At 37.6% G+C, this 17,424-nt stretch overlaps 1 protein-coding gene across 1 annotated transcript in view; it reads right to left on the minus strand.

The window, feature by feature from the left end:
* The window catches only part of RAPGEF5 (Rap guanine nucleotide exchange factor 5), a 229,809-nt gene that overhangs the window by 34,818 nt on the left and 177,567 nt on the right, over window positions 1-17,424 (minus strand). The window contains exons 12-17 of the mRNA XM_025464341.3: window positions 12,258-12,336; window positions 8,082-8,226; window positions 6,310-6,407; window positions 4,152-4,182; window positions 3,108-3,186; window positions 755-904 (exon numbers count right to left, since the gene is read on the minus strand). Of these exons, the coding sequence (XP_025320126.2) occupies window positions 755-904; window positions 3,108-3,186; window positions 4,152-4,182; window positions 6,310-6,407; window positions 8,082-8,226; window positions 12,258-12,336 (582 nt within the window). The remainder of the gene's footprint in view (window positions 1-754; window positions 905-3,107; window positions 3,187-4,151; window positions 4,183-6,309; window positions 6,408-8,081; window positions 8,227-12,257; window positions 12,337-17,424) is intronic.

A 17,424-nucleotide genomic window follows, 5' to 3' on the forward strand; every position in this document is an offset into this window, starting at 1 on the left:
TTCACATGGTATTCCCATTTTTCAACTACAGATGCTAAGACACTTTCTTTTTTTTTTTTTTTTTCAGGGTTAATGAGATATTAAATAAAGACTGTAAGCCAAAAAGGAGGCCAGCAACACTGAGATCGGACAGGCCCCAGTGAAAACGAAGGGGTCTGTTCAGGTCATGTAGATCAATACTCTCAGCTTGTAATCTGTGTGATCTTATTCAAAACAGACAATAAACCATTCTCTGAGGATAAATAAGGCCCTGCAGAAGGAAAAGCTATAACCAGACCTCACTCTCCACGTCCACCTGAAGGAACACTGCCTGTGAGCTTTCAGCTTATTGGAGTTTTTATTTCCTTCAACAGGGAGTCTTTTTAAGTATTAAACTGTCAGGCAGCAATATGACTAGTTCAAGGCTGTCTTTCTTTTTCCTTCCTAGAGTAATTTCATCCTTTACCAATTTCCCAAGTTAATTTAAATATGAAAATAGAAGGCTTATCTAGAGTAGAAAATATGAAAAGCTTTATAATATATTTCAAAACACTGGCATGGCCCTTTATTCAGTTCTTGGGGAGGAAATTCAAGATCCAACAGTACCCAACTGTTGTCATGGAAACGCCTCTGCGAGGCAGCTTCTTATTGTTACTGTGGTCATCCAGCTGCGGACCCAGAAGGGACAAGCCACACGTTTACTCTATAAAAATGTCGACTCTCCTTTCAGGGGCGATCCAGTGGAAGATTAATATTCCAGGACAGAAAAGTTTACCCCCAGAGAATGTGACGGCCACCAGAGCCAGATCCTCTTCTGCATGCTGGATCTTTTCTGCCACAACTTTCAGGATCTCATGTGCTGTACTGGAAACTTTTGCCTTCACGCTGACATAGGAGTGCTCCGTTATATACACGTGGCAAAAAACTGCACACAACCAAAAGAAATGTTAGTGAACTGAGAACTGTAGCCAAGAGGTACAGATTTTCTCAAATTAAGGCACCCACCTTCCTATTCTCTTTAGTATAAAACCTACCCAACTAGATTTACATATTCGTGTCTGTACATGGGTGCCTTGTGGGCATACATATAGAAATGTGTGCTTGCCCACACAAGAGATACAGACATCATAAAGCTGGTGAATAAGCATGCCGAGGACCTAGGCTTCCCAAACCATAACGAGAGACCCATGTCACGGAAGCATGCATTCATGGTGGAGATAGCCTGACCACACCACAATGGAATGGGTGGTACATGAACCGTAGCTGAGTCCCTTTTTTGAGGGTTACTGAGATTTCCCAAAGCAGTATATTAAGATACCTAACTCATAAATTTTTATTTTATACTCCATTTCTGAATAGTCCCAGTGGCTCATTCAAGAACACCACATTTTGCCATTAGAATTCTCAAAAGCTTGTCTAAAAAATCTGCCAGCTTGCCATGGTTTTTGTGTTCAGGCTTCTTGGTCACTTAATAATGATGTCCCTGATCAAGATGGGGATGAGTTTGGTTTCTAAACAGAAGTGATGTTTCCAGCCCTTTAAATTTCCTTTTTATTGTCTGCAGGGCAAATAATTATTACTAGGACACCACTACCACCAGGGTGAATCGGGGTCCTGGAAGAAATTTTCTTTATGATTTGAGAGCAGAAAGTGTTTAATAGCAGTGGAGGTAAGAGATACATTATTTGCTTCTTGCAGCAGCTACTCTGAATGTATAAAATACTAGCATCTTTCAAAAAGGTAATACACGGAGATATTCTTCTCTACCATATTGCAAAAAATAAAAAAAAGCGGGAGGGCAGTTCCTAGAGAAATCTTATACTCAATTTACACAGACCCACAAAAATAAACCTAGGATGGTTTCCACACAAAGGCAAATGAAGCAGAAGAAAAACCGTGAGTTTACATGCACAAACCTCAAAGTAAACACGCCACCAGAAACCAGTGACAGCATTCTGCTCTTGGTTTGGTTGGGTGTGTCACTAAAACAGTATCATCTGATAAAGTTGATTTATATGTTGGCAACAGATATGTGAAAGGCAAAAAAGCTTTTTGGCTTCCACAGAAAAAGAAAATTTTTTAGCAGGACAAGGTCCAGTGCACAAACCACTGAATATGAGGAAAGTTTACACCTTGCTTAATAAACCGATGAACAAAAAGAGGCTAGAGCATCTTGAAATACTTATATTCCTTGTAACACAGCTTGGGAAAATATCCCATAAAATTTAAAGACAAGTAAGTCTGGAGGATCAGCAACTAGGAATTAGGAGGTAAGATCATTTCCTCCCAGCTTCCACAAATACTTTGGAGAAGAAGAAGCATCGGTGGGGACACTTTGCTGTTTAAGTATGGGAGAAGCTGAGCAGGTATGAGACATTCACACTTAGAACGTCAGCACATACTGAGCGCCTCCTAGTCACACCAGCTTGAATGTTTCCATTGCTGTGTTTTCCCAGGCTCTGTACTCAACTCAACCTTTATGCAAACGGGAGGAAACCATTTCTTGTTCTGCTACAAGGTTGTAACATAGAAGGTAGCACCTTGGTGGGGGAGCAGATAGAAGGTGTCCGCCCTGCCCCTGGTATTGAGAGAGCAGCCGTCTTCCGAGTGGGTCCCAAGCTCTGTCACCCACCGCAGGTGCCCGGGGGGCGTGGTTCCACCCGCCACCTCCTGGCCTTGCAGGATCTCACCCACGCTTCCTTCCTTCTGCTATTCTTTCCCAGAGTCACATCTCTGCATCTCAGAGACTGGCCCCACCCCTGCCCTGCACGTTGGCCGTAGTGGACTTTCCAGTCAGTCCCAGGCAATGGGCTGACAGATTGAGAACAGGTGGTACTTCCAGGCCATTTTGCACCTCTACCCAAGAAAGTAGGGAGACTCTGCAGTCTCCCTTTTTCCCTTCCTAAATTAAAAATGTTCTTGGTCTCTGGGATGCTGGTGTATGATCCAGAAAACCGCAACACTCAAAGGAAGAACGTAAAGGCCATCGTATTGGGTGCTAATGTGCTCGTCACAGGGGCTGTGATAGCTAGAAATGCTCAAAGGCGGGCTGATGTGTTAATGCGGGAGAACTGAAGGTGATTAACCACCCTCCATCTACCTCAAACCCTCGTTAAAATCATACTCACTTTCCTCTGTTTCAGTCACAGTTCCTCTGTGCTGGAGCCAGTTCTCCTTGAGACTGAATTGGTGGAAAAGGGCTTTATTCTGTGAGGAGCGAGAAAGAGAACAATGAATGAATGCATGCCTGCCCTTTGGAAAACCACAGCTGTTTATAACATGTTCCAAAAGAGCCAGCCAATTTTTCTTTCTTTCTTTCTTTCTTTCTTTCTTTTTTTTTTTTTTTAATGAAACCCACCCATCCAGTCTTAGAGGAATAAATAGGGAGTTGCCTCTATTAATGTATGCGGAGGTGGAGATTCTGAGCAACACAACAGACCTTGGCCAAAGCCAGTAGCAGGCAAAAAGCTCCTATAATTATTCCCTGCAACATGCTGGAGAGTATCAGCATGATTCTGAACCTCTGGCTAGTACAAACATCCACAGATTCTTCTCTAGAGAGAGACACCGCAACATTAACCATGCTTTTGGATAAAGCAACTTTGGGACAGTTGCATACTTCTGCTGCCTCATGATGATTTGCTTAAGGGAAATAATTATATTCATATGATTCTCCACCTGATACCTCAGCTTCTACAAAACATGTGCCTGACATCTCTTTTGCATTTGCCCTTCAAGGTGAACAGGTTAACACACTCCTTCTTTCTCTTTTTGTCAGGTTGAAAAGTACAAACCTTTTTGCTTATTACTAGACTTCCTCACCCTTGCAGTCAAGATTCTTGTCTTTTTTTCCCCTTTCTTCTTTTTTTTTTTTTTTGCATCAGTGTTTCAAATTCAAATTTATATCACTCTGGGAACACTAGGGAAACTCTCAGATTCCAAAAATATGCAGAATGTCAAGACAAGGGCACATGGCTATGATCGGCTCTGGATCTACAGTAGCACCAGCAAAGTGAAGGGAAAGCAATGCAGGCCACAACCCCAGGCTTCCCCGCCTGCTCCTGTTGTGCTTGAGGCAGTATTCATTTTAATTATGAAGAAATGCCAAGTGAGGCAAAGCAAGGTCTCCAAACTGGATGGCCCCACTGCAGATAGAGAAAGGTCTGCCTCACCTTCCTTTGTGGTGAATATTCATCTACGGTGCTGAAAGGGAAGGACAACAAGGTTAGTCTTTGTCTCAAACCCAGAATAATGCAATGATTGTCACAAAGGACTAATTTTCAGGCATTAGGCAAAGGTTTTTGCTTTTCAGAAAGATAAAACCAGGTATTCATTAGGTCACTATGTATAACACCCTTGACATCGGGCTCTGGATTTCGACTGAAGCAGGAAGAAAAGATGCTATCTGCTCAACAGGTATATTTTACTTTTTACCCACAGAGAGTGAGTGCTGAAGAAGAGTTGGATTTATTCAGTCCACAGAAACTCTAAGTTTTCTCAGCAATTGATAGATTTTGGGTGAAATTATTGTTAGTAAGATGGTTAAGTCAGCCAAGGTACATCATTTCCAGAATGTTGCCATGTGTGGTAGAAAGAAGACATTCTGTAGGTCCCCAGCTCAAATTTTTTTCCAGAATCTAGAGATATTTCATAATCTTATACCAAAGAGGTAAAAGTCCTTTATCATTTTCCCAATCTGTTATTTCTCATTTTATGTAAGTTTTTTAAATGGACTGTATTAAGTTCCATGAATGCATCGAATGCATTTAAAGGTATTAAGCTATGAATTCGTTTCCCAAGGGTCACAAGGCCTACCTTACAGCAAAGACCAACTTCCATGTGGGGGATTATTTTGAAGTAATAAAGGTTGTCTTTTTCTTTCCTGTTTCATTTATTTGTTCACGTTTTCATACTACAACTTATTATGGTGTAGACTGTGACAAGGGAACACCACTCGAATTCACAACACTTTTTTCTAACACTGTCCTAAACTGCATTTCATTTCTGAATTTCTAAATGTGTGATTTTCATGATTGAAGACTAAAGCTTACACATGATTTGTTTGCACCCTTAAATTAATTTATATAGACTTCAATTTGCAATAGGATCTCTCTTTACTAAAATTAGGTCAGGATTTAAATCTCAAATTAATCATCTGAAAGGCCTGAATTAACATTTTCTATGAGAAGTGCCTCTGTGACTGCTGAAATCTTCATAGAAGTTTCTCACAACTTGACAACACATGCATTTCATGTTTACTAAGGAGAAAGCACACTGTACATCAGAGAACAGCAGTTTTTCCCTTCAGATTAACTTTGTGGCTCTATCTGAAAACTGAATAATGTCCAGATGATGTTTTCAATCACCAAAATTAACAAGCAGCATTAGTGGTAAGTCAGGTATTGGCAATCTGAAAGACTAATGACAGATACCTCTGGGATATTTACACATGCCAAAAGTCAGTGAATAAATGGTTTTCTTTAATCCTTCTAAATTGATAAAGAAACCTCAAGGAATCCATAAAATGGAGATTTAAATATGCCTCATGACTTGGTGAAACCTACTTATAAAACTTTTTTTCCCCCTATTCCACTAGAGACAGTTTTTAGCCCCCAAAATGATAAGTTAATATTTACACTTTTAAAATTAAATAACTTATTAAATAATTGTTTTTGTGTGTCTGGGTTGTTATGGCCCAGTTGGTTTCTACCATATCAAACACGATTAAAAAAATAGCCAGTAAGCTTGACTTTGTGTTCATTCATTTTGATATTAAAAACAAAATATATGGGCAGCCCAGGTGGCCCAGCGGTTTAGCGCCGCCTTCAGCCCAGGGCGTGATCCTGGAGACCCGGGATGGAGTCCCATGTCGGGCTCCCTGCAGGGAACGGGCTTCTCCCTCTGCCTGTGTCTCTGCCTCTCTCTTTGTGTGTCTCTCATGAATAAATAAATAGCTTTTAAAAAACAAAACAAAACAAAAAACAAAATATACAACTTACTACTAGAAAAGCTAAGGAATCAAGAAGGATCCCAGATTCAAAGTGTTCAAGATGAACCTTATAAGATTTTTTTTTTAATTTTTATTTATTTATGATAGTCACAGAGAGAGAGAGAGGCAGAGACACAGGCAGAGGGAGAAGCAGGCTCCATGCACCGGGAGCCCGACGTGGGATTCGATCCCGGGTCTCCAGGATCGCGCCCTGGGCCAAAGGCAGGCGCCAAACCGCTGCGCCACCCAGGGATCCCGAGCCTTATAAGATTATACATCCAAATTCTATACCATTTGCTGCTTTCTTTTATTAACTGTAACACAGAAAATTAAATACTCACTGACGGCGGTGCATTCCAAGTATCTTTTGAAATTCTTTCAATTCTTTTTCAAGTATTGGATATTCATATACATCATCCAGTACATTCCTGTATATGGTCTGTGGGGGGCGGTGGAGAAAGAAAAATGGGTAGTGAAATGCCTATTTTGTAAGGATTAGGCCTCATATAATGGTCAACTTGCTGAGGGAATAGTGGAATGTGGGCCAATGCAGGGGTTTAAACCAGGTACCAGTGAGATCCCAAGTGGGATTCCACCTCCTAGCTTCTCACTTAACTATGTGGCTCTCCCACAGCTTTCAGGGGCCATAAGCAGTCAATGCTGGAAACTTAGGTATACCTGGAAGGCTACTCAAGATTTCCGTGGCTATTCTATATTAAAAAAATAATATCCACATAGTCATTTGGGAAGGAAAAAAATTGACCGAATCCTATTACCCAGTTATTTAAAAAATAACATTAGTTTAGGCACAGTGTTGGTTAAACCAGTTTTTAACTGGATGTCAAAATTATACTTTTTTTAAAAAAAGATTTTATTTATTTAAGACAGAGAGAGAGAGAGAGCACAAGTGGTGAGGAGGATCAGAGGGAGAGGGACAAGCAGGCTCCCTGTTAAGTAGGGAGCCCAATGTGGGGCTCAATCCCAAGACCCTGAGTTCAAGACCCAAGCTGAAGGCAGACGCTTAACTGAGCCACACAGGCACCCTAAATGACACCTGGCTTTTGAAATCAAAGTGATTTCCTTCATGAAAGACATAATCAGTTTGAATACTTGTCTATTCTGAAATCCATCAGACCTGCAGCCTGCCTGAATTCCATTCTACCCTTTCTCTGTGTTAACCTGCATAGCTAATATGGTTTTGGTGGCCAAAGGAGGCCAAATGTCTACATATTGTCTCCATGTGAATCATTTGTGTTCAAAAGGTATTGCAGTCTATTAGTGATGAGAGTAACCTATCAGTTTATCTGGGTGGCTCAGTAGATAAAATGTCTGACACTGATTTCAGCTCAGGTCTTGATTTCAGAGTTGTGAGTTTAAGCCTCATATTGGGCTCCACATTGGGCATAGAGCCTATAGAAAGAAAGAAAGAAAGAAAGAAAGAAAGAAAGAAAGAAAGAAAGAAAGAAAGAGAAAGAAGAAAGAAAGAAAGAAAGAAAGAAAGAGAAAGAAAGAAGAAAGAAAGAAAGAAAGAAAGAAAGAAAGAAAGAAAGAAAGAAAGAAAGAAAGGAAGGAAACATCAGTTTATCTAATTACAATCGTAAATCTAGGTTGGTACCCATTTTGCAAGTTATTATTGCTAAAAATTCACAAAATACATCATGGTCTGAGAAACTTTCATAATGTATGTCTTGTCAATATGGTTTTTAAAATTATTATTATTTTTTATTATTATTTTTTAATTTTTTTCAAAATAGTTTTTAAGTGATAAACAATGTTTTATACAAATATTGTATATATGGGACTGGTTAGTTCAAACTTAGAATAAATCTCAACATATTAAATAGTGTCAAGTTTTCATCATTCCATCTGCAATCAAACTTCCCATGAATTACATAAATAACCTTAAATTAGCAAGCGTAAAACATTTTTTTCATACAATTAAAAAAATTTGATGTACAGAATATCAGGCCTCAAAAATCAAAATAAATTAATATTTTCTTTGAATATTACAAAAAAGTTGCATGACTGCAACTTACCAGAGATTTTTGAAATGCATAGCTGAAAATAAAATCAGTCACTTGGTATCAAAGAATATCCTGAAATTTTACACTACCTTTAAGAACATTTTTGAATGTTCATCTTCATGTAACCAGTCTTTGTAGAGAGCAATCCATTGGGACACAAGATGTAAGACCTTACGTTTCCGACAAGGAACATCTGAGTTTTCTTCTTTGCCTTGATACTTCTTAGCAGAATAGGTGCAAGTGGTTAAGAAAGAATATTGCATTGTTGGAAAAAAATATGAAGAGATCCATTTATTCTTATTTTCATAAAACATGCTAAAGCATTTTCCAAAGGATCTACAAGTATCTAAGCAAGTGGGAAGAAAATAATATGTGTAAGAAGAGCAAACGGTATGCACCAGGAAAATGATTTCCATGTGCTTGGTGGCAGGTCGTGAAGGTTAATTAGATGATTTGCACTGACAGCTGCTGACACAGTTCCACAGGCACCATGGGTCGATGCCACCATTAAGAGATTCTAAGTGGCCCATGAATTTCAAGGATGGCTACAAGAGATCCTTACTACATAGGTAGACATTTTTCAAAAAAGTTACATCGGAACTAGGCCAGATATCCTTTGATCTTCAGAAATTCACAATTTATAAAACCAGTTACTTCTCAATTAGCCCCAAATGTGCACAGATTTCTGGAGTATAATTTGCGATATGATTTAAATGCCCACCCCCGGAATTTGCTTGGAAAAAAGGACTAGATAAATGTACAAACATAATTAAAAAGGACTGCTAACTTTCATTTTCATTGGAACAAAAGAAAAGTACAGTAGAAATAACCTAAATGCTTCAAATACTGTGGATAGTTAACTAAATCATCACATATCCATTAGTAGGCAATCTGCAGCCATAAAACTGATGATCCAGTAGTGCATTTACTGACAGTCAACATTCACAGCGTACTGTTGAGTAGGAAAGCAAGTAAGAAAATATGTTGGGATCATCTACTTCTATTAACTGCGGTTATTTATAAGAAAAATTTCATTACCTGGAATAGTATATACCGAAAGTTAATAGTGGCTAACTGTGCTGTTAAAATTACATAAAAATAATAACCTCAAAAGCAATGTGTTTAAAGAATGAGACAGAAGCTTGGCATTTTCCAAACCAACCTAGTGTTTTTGCTCCCCAAACTATCATTTCTGACTATCTTGGACACAATGGAAAGCTAAGTAGAAAAAGGAAATGCTGATACCAAAGACAGGTAGCTTTGGGGTTACTGGACAGGTTTCTACACTCTTTTTTTTTTTTTTTTTAAGATTTATTTATTTATTTATTTATTTATTTATTAATTAGAGAGAGAGAGAGAGAGAGAGAGAGGCAAAGACACAGGAGGGAAAAGCAGGTTCCATGCCAGGAGCCCGACATGGGACTCAATCCCGGGACTCCAGGATCACGCCCTGGGCCAAAGGCAGGCGCTAAACCGCTGAGCCACCCAGAGATCCCCAGTTTCTACACTCTTTAATTGCTGATATATAACAGCAAAATAGGAATATCTATGTCAGCCTTTGTAAATATCTTAAAACATATTTTAGTCTCTGTCTCCTCATTCTGTAAAAATACATGAAGGCCATTTGATTTTTTTGATTTGTATATGTGAAATAAACTCAGGCAAATAAAGAATCTGTGAAAATACCTATTGTTTCCTAGTTTTTCTCTTAACAGGCAAAATATAAAAATTTATAGCCTATATTATTTCCACTTGTACAAATGTTATATTCTTTTCCTGTGACTATTATGACCTCACCTATAAAGAAGAAAAACTGGAAAATCAGGAAATACTGACAACTTCTTTCTTTTAGGTCAGCATGCATAAGTCAAGAAGGGAGGTTTTTAGTACTGCATCTACGTTTGACAATTATGGATCTGCAGGATTGAGTCATTTCGGGACTGAAACCTTAAGTGCCCTTCTCCAGTTACTACCATTTACTTGCTTAATCTTGTTCTCCCTACAAGATGTTTTTTAAGAACATTTACGGATTAAATTTAATATTTGGATTATTCTGTTTTCTATATCAAGGTATATTCACTCTTACACATTTTGCCCATGCTAGATTATATTGACATATAAATGCAGCTAGAGGAGGGGAATAGTAGGAAGGTATTGGATGACGGTTATACCTTTATGTAGTGCACTGAACATTAGCTAGCCTAGGGCTGGGAGCTTACGTAATGCTCTTTATGATGATAAGAGCTGATAAGTATAAAATTCTATCACAGTAAAAGTACCCATCTAAGATACCCACACACAGCATAAATGGCTCTAATCTATAAATAATGTTTGAAAACAATGGGAGAAAAAAAAAAGAAAACAATGGGAGATAAACAACAAAAAGTAATTCAGACCACTCTTCAGAAGGTGATGGTAGTGGGATACATAATATAGCTTCACTAAGGCGTACATAAAAATCAAATATGGATGCTGCATTTTTGTTTATGGTTCATATTATTTCACAAAAAGCAGAGTCTGCAAATATACTGAAATAATCATGTAGGAAGAATCCTGACTTAAAATGTTCTGGATTTCATGGGTTTTTACAATTAGTAAAAAGGCTGCTAAGAATTTGAACTAAAATTTTCATATAGAATGTCTTAGTCAAAGACTCAAAACATGGTCAGAGCCAAGTAAGTTTTAGAGATTCTTTAGGGAAATCCTATGAGGCATTAAATTACTCAATAATAATCACAAATAATATAGGATTCTATTTATTTATTTACTCACTTTTTTTAGAGAGAGAAGGGGGAGGGGCAGAGGGAGAGAGAGAATCTTAAACAGGTTCCATGCCCAGCATGGAGCCCAACCCAGGGCTTGACCTCACAACCCTGAGATCATGACTTGAGCCGAGATCACAGTTGGATGTTTAGCCAACTGAACCACCCAGGTGCCCCTATTAGGAACCTATTAAAAACAATAGGTTAAAGGCATCTATTTGCTATGAAACAAACTATATGGTTTAATAGGCTGAAATACTTTTAGAAAAGTTGTTAGCATTAAAATGTAGAAGAAATGAGCTCATAGCTACTTTTCCACAACACTGTTAAAGAAGGAGAACCTGAAAACCTTGTAATTATTGCAGAATTTCTTAGTAACACCCCATTGGAAGCTGTGGAAGAAATCTGGTTTTGAAATACTCCAAATTCAAAAATTATAATAATGTTTGAAGATTAATTTTATGAACTGGTTTGAAGAAGTTCCACAAGATCTGTAGCTTTGAATGGCCATATGAACATAGCAAAGCACTAACAAGTAACTACAGTTTCTACTTTATATATTTATTAAGAAAGATTTTATTTCAGTTATGCCCTTTATGGAGTCTTAAGATAATCTTTCAAGCAGGAAAAGGCTATAATAAAGTCGGGGAGAAATGTAACAATTACTTAACAGGAAAAGAATATTACCAAGACCATTTCCATTAGGGGTCAATAAAATTTGGGTATGCCGAAAAAAATATTCCATTTTCCTAAAAATGTTCACTGGGGCTCTGGTGGAACCTTCAAGTTTGGTTTGATAAATACCTAACAGTAAACAGGCTTCTTAAATGCTTCTGAAGCATCTTCCTTGAACATTGGGAGTCAAGGGAGACTCTGAGTTAATTAACTTGGCTTTTTGGCCTTTCAACTGTTGCATCATTCCAGCTAATGTAACAAATCATAAAGCTTCCTTAACTGGTCATTAATCACATCCGTCATTCTAACAGTGCATGTCTTCATAAAGCTTCTGAAAAGATGGAAGTTGCTTCCAGGGAGTAGTTTAGACCTCCCATGTAGGGGATGGCTTATCTGGCCCCGGGACACTTGCCGAGAAACATGGTATCATGTACGTACATTTTCCTGTCCAAGTGCCCCGACACTAAGCACTTGATTGTCTTACAGGTTCACTTATTGCCAGTACACTCAACCTCTTGACTGTGGGGTTAACCCCATGGGCCAAACTTACCGCCAGATTTCTTAAGTCTTGAGACCTACGTTTGAAGAAAACAATACAAACAGTACAATTTACCTGCAACCTAGAAGGTGAAAACAGCAGCCCTGCTTTCCAGTTCCCTGTCTATTCTGTCTCATTTCATCTTTTACCTTGGACATCATTACATTAATATTTAACATATCCACACTCTACAGAGGGGCTGAGTAAATTAAGAAAGGCAGTTAATTCCTAATGCGAGACATCTGTCTGAGAGGAAGCCGACACAGCATCCTGAAGTTAATGAAGGATATTGCCTCAACAGCGCCTGGCACAAGTCATCAGTTGTCATGAAGACAGTGTACGTGAGAAGGAAGTCATCAAGGAGGGTCTCTGCAAAGAAAGAAAAACAAACACAAGGTAAGCAAACCAGTGATCAGAAGGGCAACTGCTTATCCAGGCTCTCAAACAGTGTGTGGCAGAAATATGATAAATGGCGGTGGGTGTGGAAGGGGTTAGTTAGGATGGGAGAATTTTAGCCACAATATACATTATTTATTGAAGTTAAGATTTTTTTCCCAACTCTGTACACAGAATACCCCAAGCAATGAGATTATCTTTTTATGCAAGGCTCTCTAAATCTACAACTTTTATCATCTTTTTTTGCTCTCTAAAACATCTTTTATTTCTGTGGGTAAAGATGTAATGGAAAGCCAATGCATAAATAATGTCCTTTTAAAAATAAATTTTGTAGTATTTCTGGGGTAGATCTCCAGTCCTACAGGGAATGAAGCCTGCATGTTCTAATAAATTAAGGCTTTCTAAAGCCATTTACCTAAGTCTAGGGCAAGAATAATGGATAATAAAACTCAGAGGATACATGTCAGGTTCCAAGGCCATTCACCTTTCTTTCTCAAATGCATTCATAAGAAGTTGGGAAAATGGTGGGTGATGCTGTTATTGCTGTGGAGAGAGACAGAGCTAGGCCCTGTTAAAAATAGGGAGTAGGTATAAAGTAGCACAATATACTCCTTCCCAATCCCCTCCCTACCTCCTCAACTGACAAAAACAGGTTTGATTTTTATTGCCTCTTGACCTTGAGTATTGTTGGAAAAGTCCAGCTTACGTATAATACACAACAGCTAACAAGGTAAACTCTGACCCCCCCAATATAATTTCCAAATTGATAGAAAAAATTACATGCAGGATGCAAAGTAGACCTCTTGCCATAATAGTCTTTATCCAACCTCCTTAATTTAAAATTCATTTTACTATATGGTTTCATTTTCATGTCTTTTACATCCTGGACATCAAATTTCTAGTCATTTGAAATAGTAATTTATCAGTCGTAAGAATAATGAGCTTGTATACACAATAGCATTTATGCTTTCCGAGAGCTATACTAAGTGTGTAAGTAGAGAGAACTGCCCTATATAGAGCTCTGTTGAAGACTGGAAAAAAAATCCCAGAATTTTTAGAAATAACCAAGAACATTTGCTATAAATATTGACCAATATGAAACAAGGCTATGTTTATGAACATAAAACTCTGATATAAAGAGGTAGTGAATAGCAGCTACAGTCCTTTATCAGCTGTCCCTACTTAATTGTTTTGTTTGATTCTAGAACATCAATAATCCCAATTTATGCAAATAAGCGGTTGCAAATGGTAATGTTAAGAAACCCCTTGCTTTCTAATTGCAAAATGCCCTTAAGTGAAATGAACCAGAGATGCTAATGAAGAGTATTAAGTAAGCTTTTTTCAAAGACATTTACTTATTTATACTAAGTAACAGTGTAAGTTTATCAAATGGTACCTATAATGTATAGTAAGCCTACACTTCTAATGTTGTATTGCACTGCAATCAATACATTAACAATCGCTGCTCCATGTTACTGTTACTTGTCAAAGCAAGTTCTCAAACAGATGTGTCTGAGCCTTGCTAGGCATAAACGAAGATCTCTATACTCGAACTATGTGAAGGGAAAGCACAGCCTGGTATAGAGCTCTTGAGCTCTATACTGAAGGTAAGTAACTGGGAACGTGGCTGGTTGGACAATTTATTTTTAAAAAGTTTTTAAAGATTTTATTTATTTATTCATGAGAGACACAGAGGCAGAGACACAGGCAGAGGGAAAAGGCTTCCCTCCTTCCCTGCGGGGAGCGTGATGTGGGACTCCATCCCAGAACCCCAGGATCATGCCCTGAGCTGAAGGCAGACGCTCAACCACTGAGCCACCCAGGCGCCCCTCATTGGACAATTTAGGGTGAGTGCACATCCATGGCCAGCAAGCACAGAAGACCTAAGAGTTAGTTCTCTCCTAACAGCCCTGTTTACAAAAGTTACTGGTAAACTGTGACCACCAATGTAATTTCCAAATTTACAGGCAAGATTCCATGCAGTTTCAAATATTTATATGCACAAGAAGGCAAGAGAAGCTGTATTATAAGGTCTGCCCCCCAAATTAATCTGGCAGCATCAGTTCATTACCTGGTTATCCCACTGAAAAACTTCGAAATATGTATTTTTTTTATTTAAAAAAATTTTTTTTAAATTTTAATTTATTTATGATAGTCACACAGAATGAGAGAGAGAGGCAGAGACACAGGCAGAGGGAGAAGCAGGCTCCATACACCGGGAGCCCGACGTGGGATTTGATCCCGGGTCTCCAGGATTGCGCCCTGGGCCAAAGGCAGGTGCTAAACCGCTGCGCCACCCAGGGATCCCCAAAATATGTATTTAGGAAGCTTTGTCTGTCCTTCACCCCAGTTTTTAAGATAGCTTCAAGAAAAATCAAACAGGGATGCCTGGGTGGCTCAGTGGTTGAATGTCTGCCTTTGGCTCAGGGCATGATCCCAGGGTTCCGGGATCGAGTCCCACTCAGGCCTGCTTCACCCTCTGCCTTTGTCTCTGCCTCTCTCTCTGTCTCTCATGATTAAATAATATCTTAAAAAGAAAAAGGAAAAATCAAACAATGGCATAGTGTCTGAATCCCCTAGATATTTTGAAATACAGCTTGAAAACTATTACTCTGGGATGCTACTGAACAAGGGATGTTCACAAATTCTAACACTGCTCTGTACTAAAATTTGGCTGATGAAAAGCCTCAATTTCTCTTGTCTCATTAGAAATTGAGTCTTTTTTGCATTCAATATTAGATGCAGGCAGCCAGAACCACAGAATAGCCTAGAATCTACTTTAGGGTTCTCTGTGGGGCCCTTACAGATCAGAACCAATGACAGGCATAAGCCACTAGGTGAGGGCCCTGAGAACCTCACACAGTCAACATTCAGAATGCTTGATGTAACATAGGTTCAGACTCTTTTTCAATGTTCTCACACTTAGCTTATTTAAGGAGTTAGAACTACTCTCTAATCAAAATTTACTCCATTAGCAACAGAGATGAAAAAGAATGCCATTAAACTCTGACATAACCAGTCATTCCATTCTGGAACAGCCTTGGATAATGAGCTGAGTGACTCTCAGACTGGTTTGTGTGGTGGCAAAGCCATTTGGCATTCAATTCAATTAATGAGCTCACATATGACAATATTTTGTTAAGGGCTTTGACCCAGAAATGCTTTCCCCTAAGCTACTACCATATTTAATATTCAACAGCATTTACCTAATTATCTCCCTGCCATAGAAATATTAATTAAAATAAAAACGAGGCTACATAAAAACATTTCCAGTTAAAATCCTACTGAACAGCTAAAAATCCTAATGAAAAGAACAGATTCCCAATACCCTTCATTCAAATCTTTTCCTATTTAACTAGCATATTGTTATGAAATTTTTCTTTATATAAAGAGCTTTCCCGTACTCTTTTCCAGCACTGGTATTTTTTTTTTTTTTTTTTTTTTTTTGCTGTGGGTGAAAGTAATTGAATGATATAATCAAAATGACACACTTCAAATAAAAATGCATTTTATAATAGCCATGTATCAAAAAAGCCTGTCCCATGGTATTCATAGATATTTTTAGAACCACAATGGCTATATAAATGATCCCCTGAAGACTATTAGCCAACAATAGCCATTTAGAAAGACTAGCACATCCTCTGGCATCCACATTAAAACACTATAATTATCTATTATACTATATAGTGCTTAATTAACAGTAATTTAAGACTCTAGGCAGAGAAACACCTTTGTGTATAAAAGTATCTTTCATTTAAACAAATTCATAGTTGCCATATACACTAACATTCTGAATAAAAACATACATTCATTTTGCTTTTTAAACTCTCTGAATACCTAGGTATTAATATACAAAAATCTTTCCTTTGAAATTCTATTCATTATATCAATCACTAAATCTAATCCCAAATTCCTGGCTCATCACTGACAAAAATATTCAGCCATCCTTTTGGGAATATCCCCTCTACTCTCCTCAAATAAAAAGAATATTTATGTTGTGGCTTTTTTAGATACAGGAAGTACTCTTGCAGTATTAAAGAAACATGCTACTAACAGTCAAGCAAATAACAATTTTAAGCACTAGGTTCACTTGAAATAAAATATATCAAGTTTTAGTCAAAATCTAAAGCTTTGATAGAAATGGCTCTAAAATTCACATCTACTATTCACCATAATGATGTTAATACAGGACTTTTCTCTCTCATCTGTTACTGTTTTAATTTTAAGGTATAAGAAAAGAATTGTCCATTTTTACTTGCTTTTACTTAAATGTATTTTTCTTTTATGCATAAATTAAAATATTTTCTCATTCTCATTTTTACTGTACCAAGCACTAAAAACTTTCATTTATTTCTGCAAAATACAAGTATTTCTAGAGCATCCTAGAGTTGTGTCAGATGGACTAGTAATGGGTTTGGTACAGATCCTTTTTATAGGGTTCTGTTATGTAAATGTAATTAAATCAGAAGAACTGATCTAAATGTTTCAAAAGGTCTAAGCTTGATGCCTTTTATTTATTTATTTATTTATTTTTGGTGTAAGTGAATTGCCAAGAAAGCAAATAATAAAAATTTTGACAGGTAACTGCCTATAGTTGCTACTTAAACTATGTATGGTAACATGAGTATTCAACATTTCTACAGTGACTCTATTCCCTAAAGTACTGTTAGCAGTTTTGTTTCACCTGTATTTCTACTTCAGATGCAATGGAATTTAAGGCACTCTAAAATATGTTCTACTTAAACTTTATTTCGAGAAGCTAAGAAAAACTTTGTGTTTGAAAGGTCTTGTTTCTGGCCCCAGAATATTACAACTTGTCATTATTTTTTGAGAAGCAATGCCAAAATGTGCCATGTAATTTGATTAAGCACAAATTAAAAAAAATAATGTTCATGTTTGAATCATAGGTTAAAGTGCTAGGCCATTAAGAGCTATGCTTCTTTCTCGGTTTATTTTACATTTCTGAAAGTGATATTCAGGGCCTCAAATGCAGCTGTTTACCACAGCTTTTAAATTCACTCAATTTCTGCATATTTTTACAATTTCACCAGACTATTGCTT

This window comes from Canis lupus, chromosome 14 (genome assembly GCF_003254725.2).
Source record: "Canis lupus dingo isolate Sandy chromosome 14, ASM325472v2, whole genome shotgun sequence".
Classification (NCBI taxonomy): domain Eukaryota; kingdom Metazoa; phylum Chordata; class Mammalia; order Carnivora; family Canidae; genus Canis; species Canis lupus.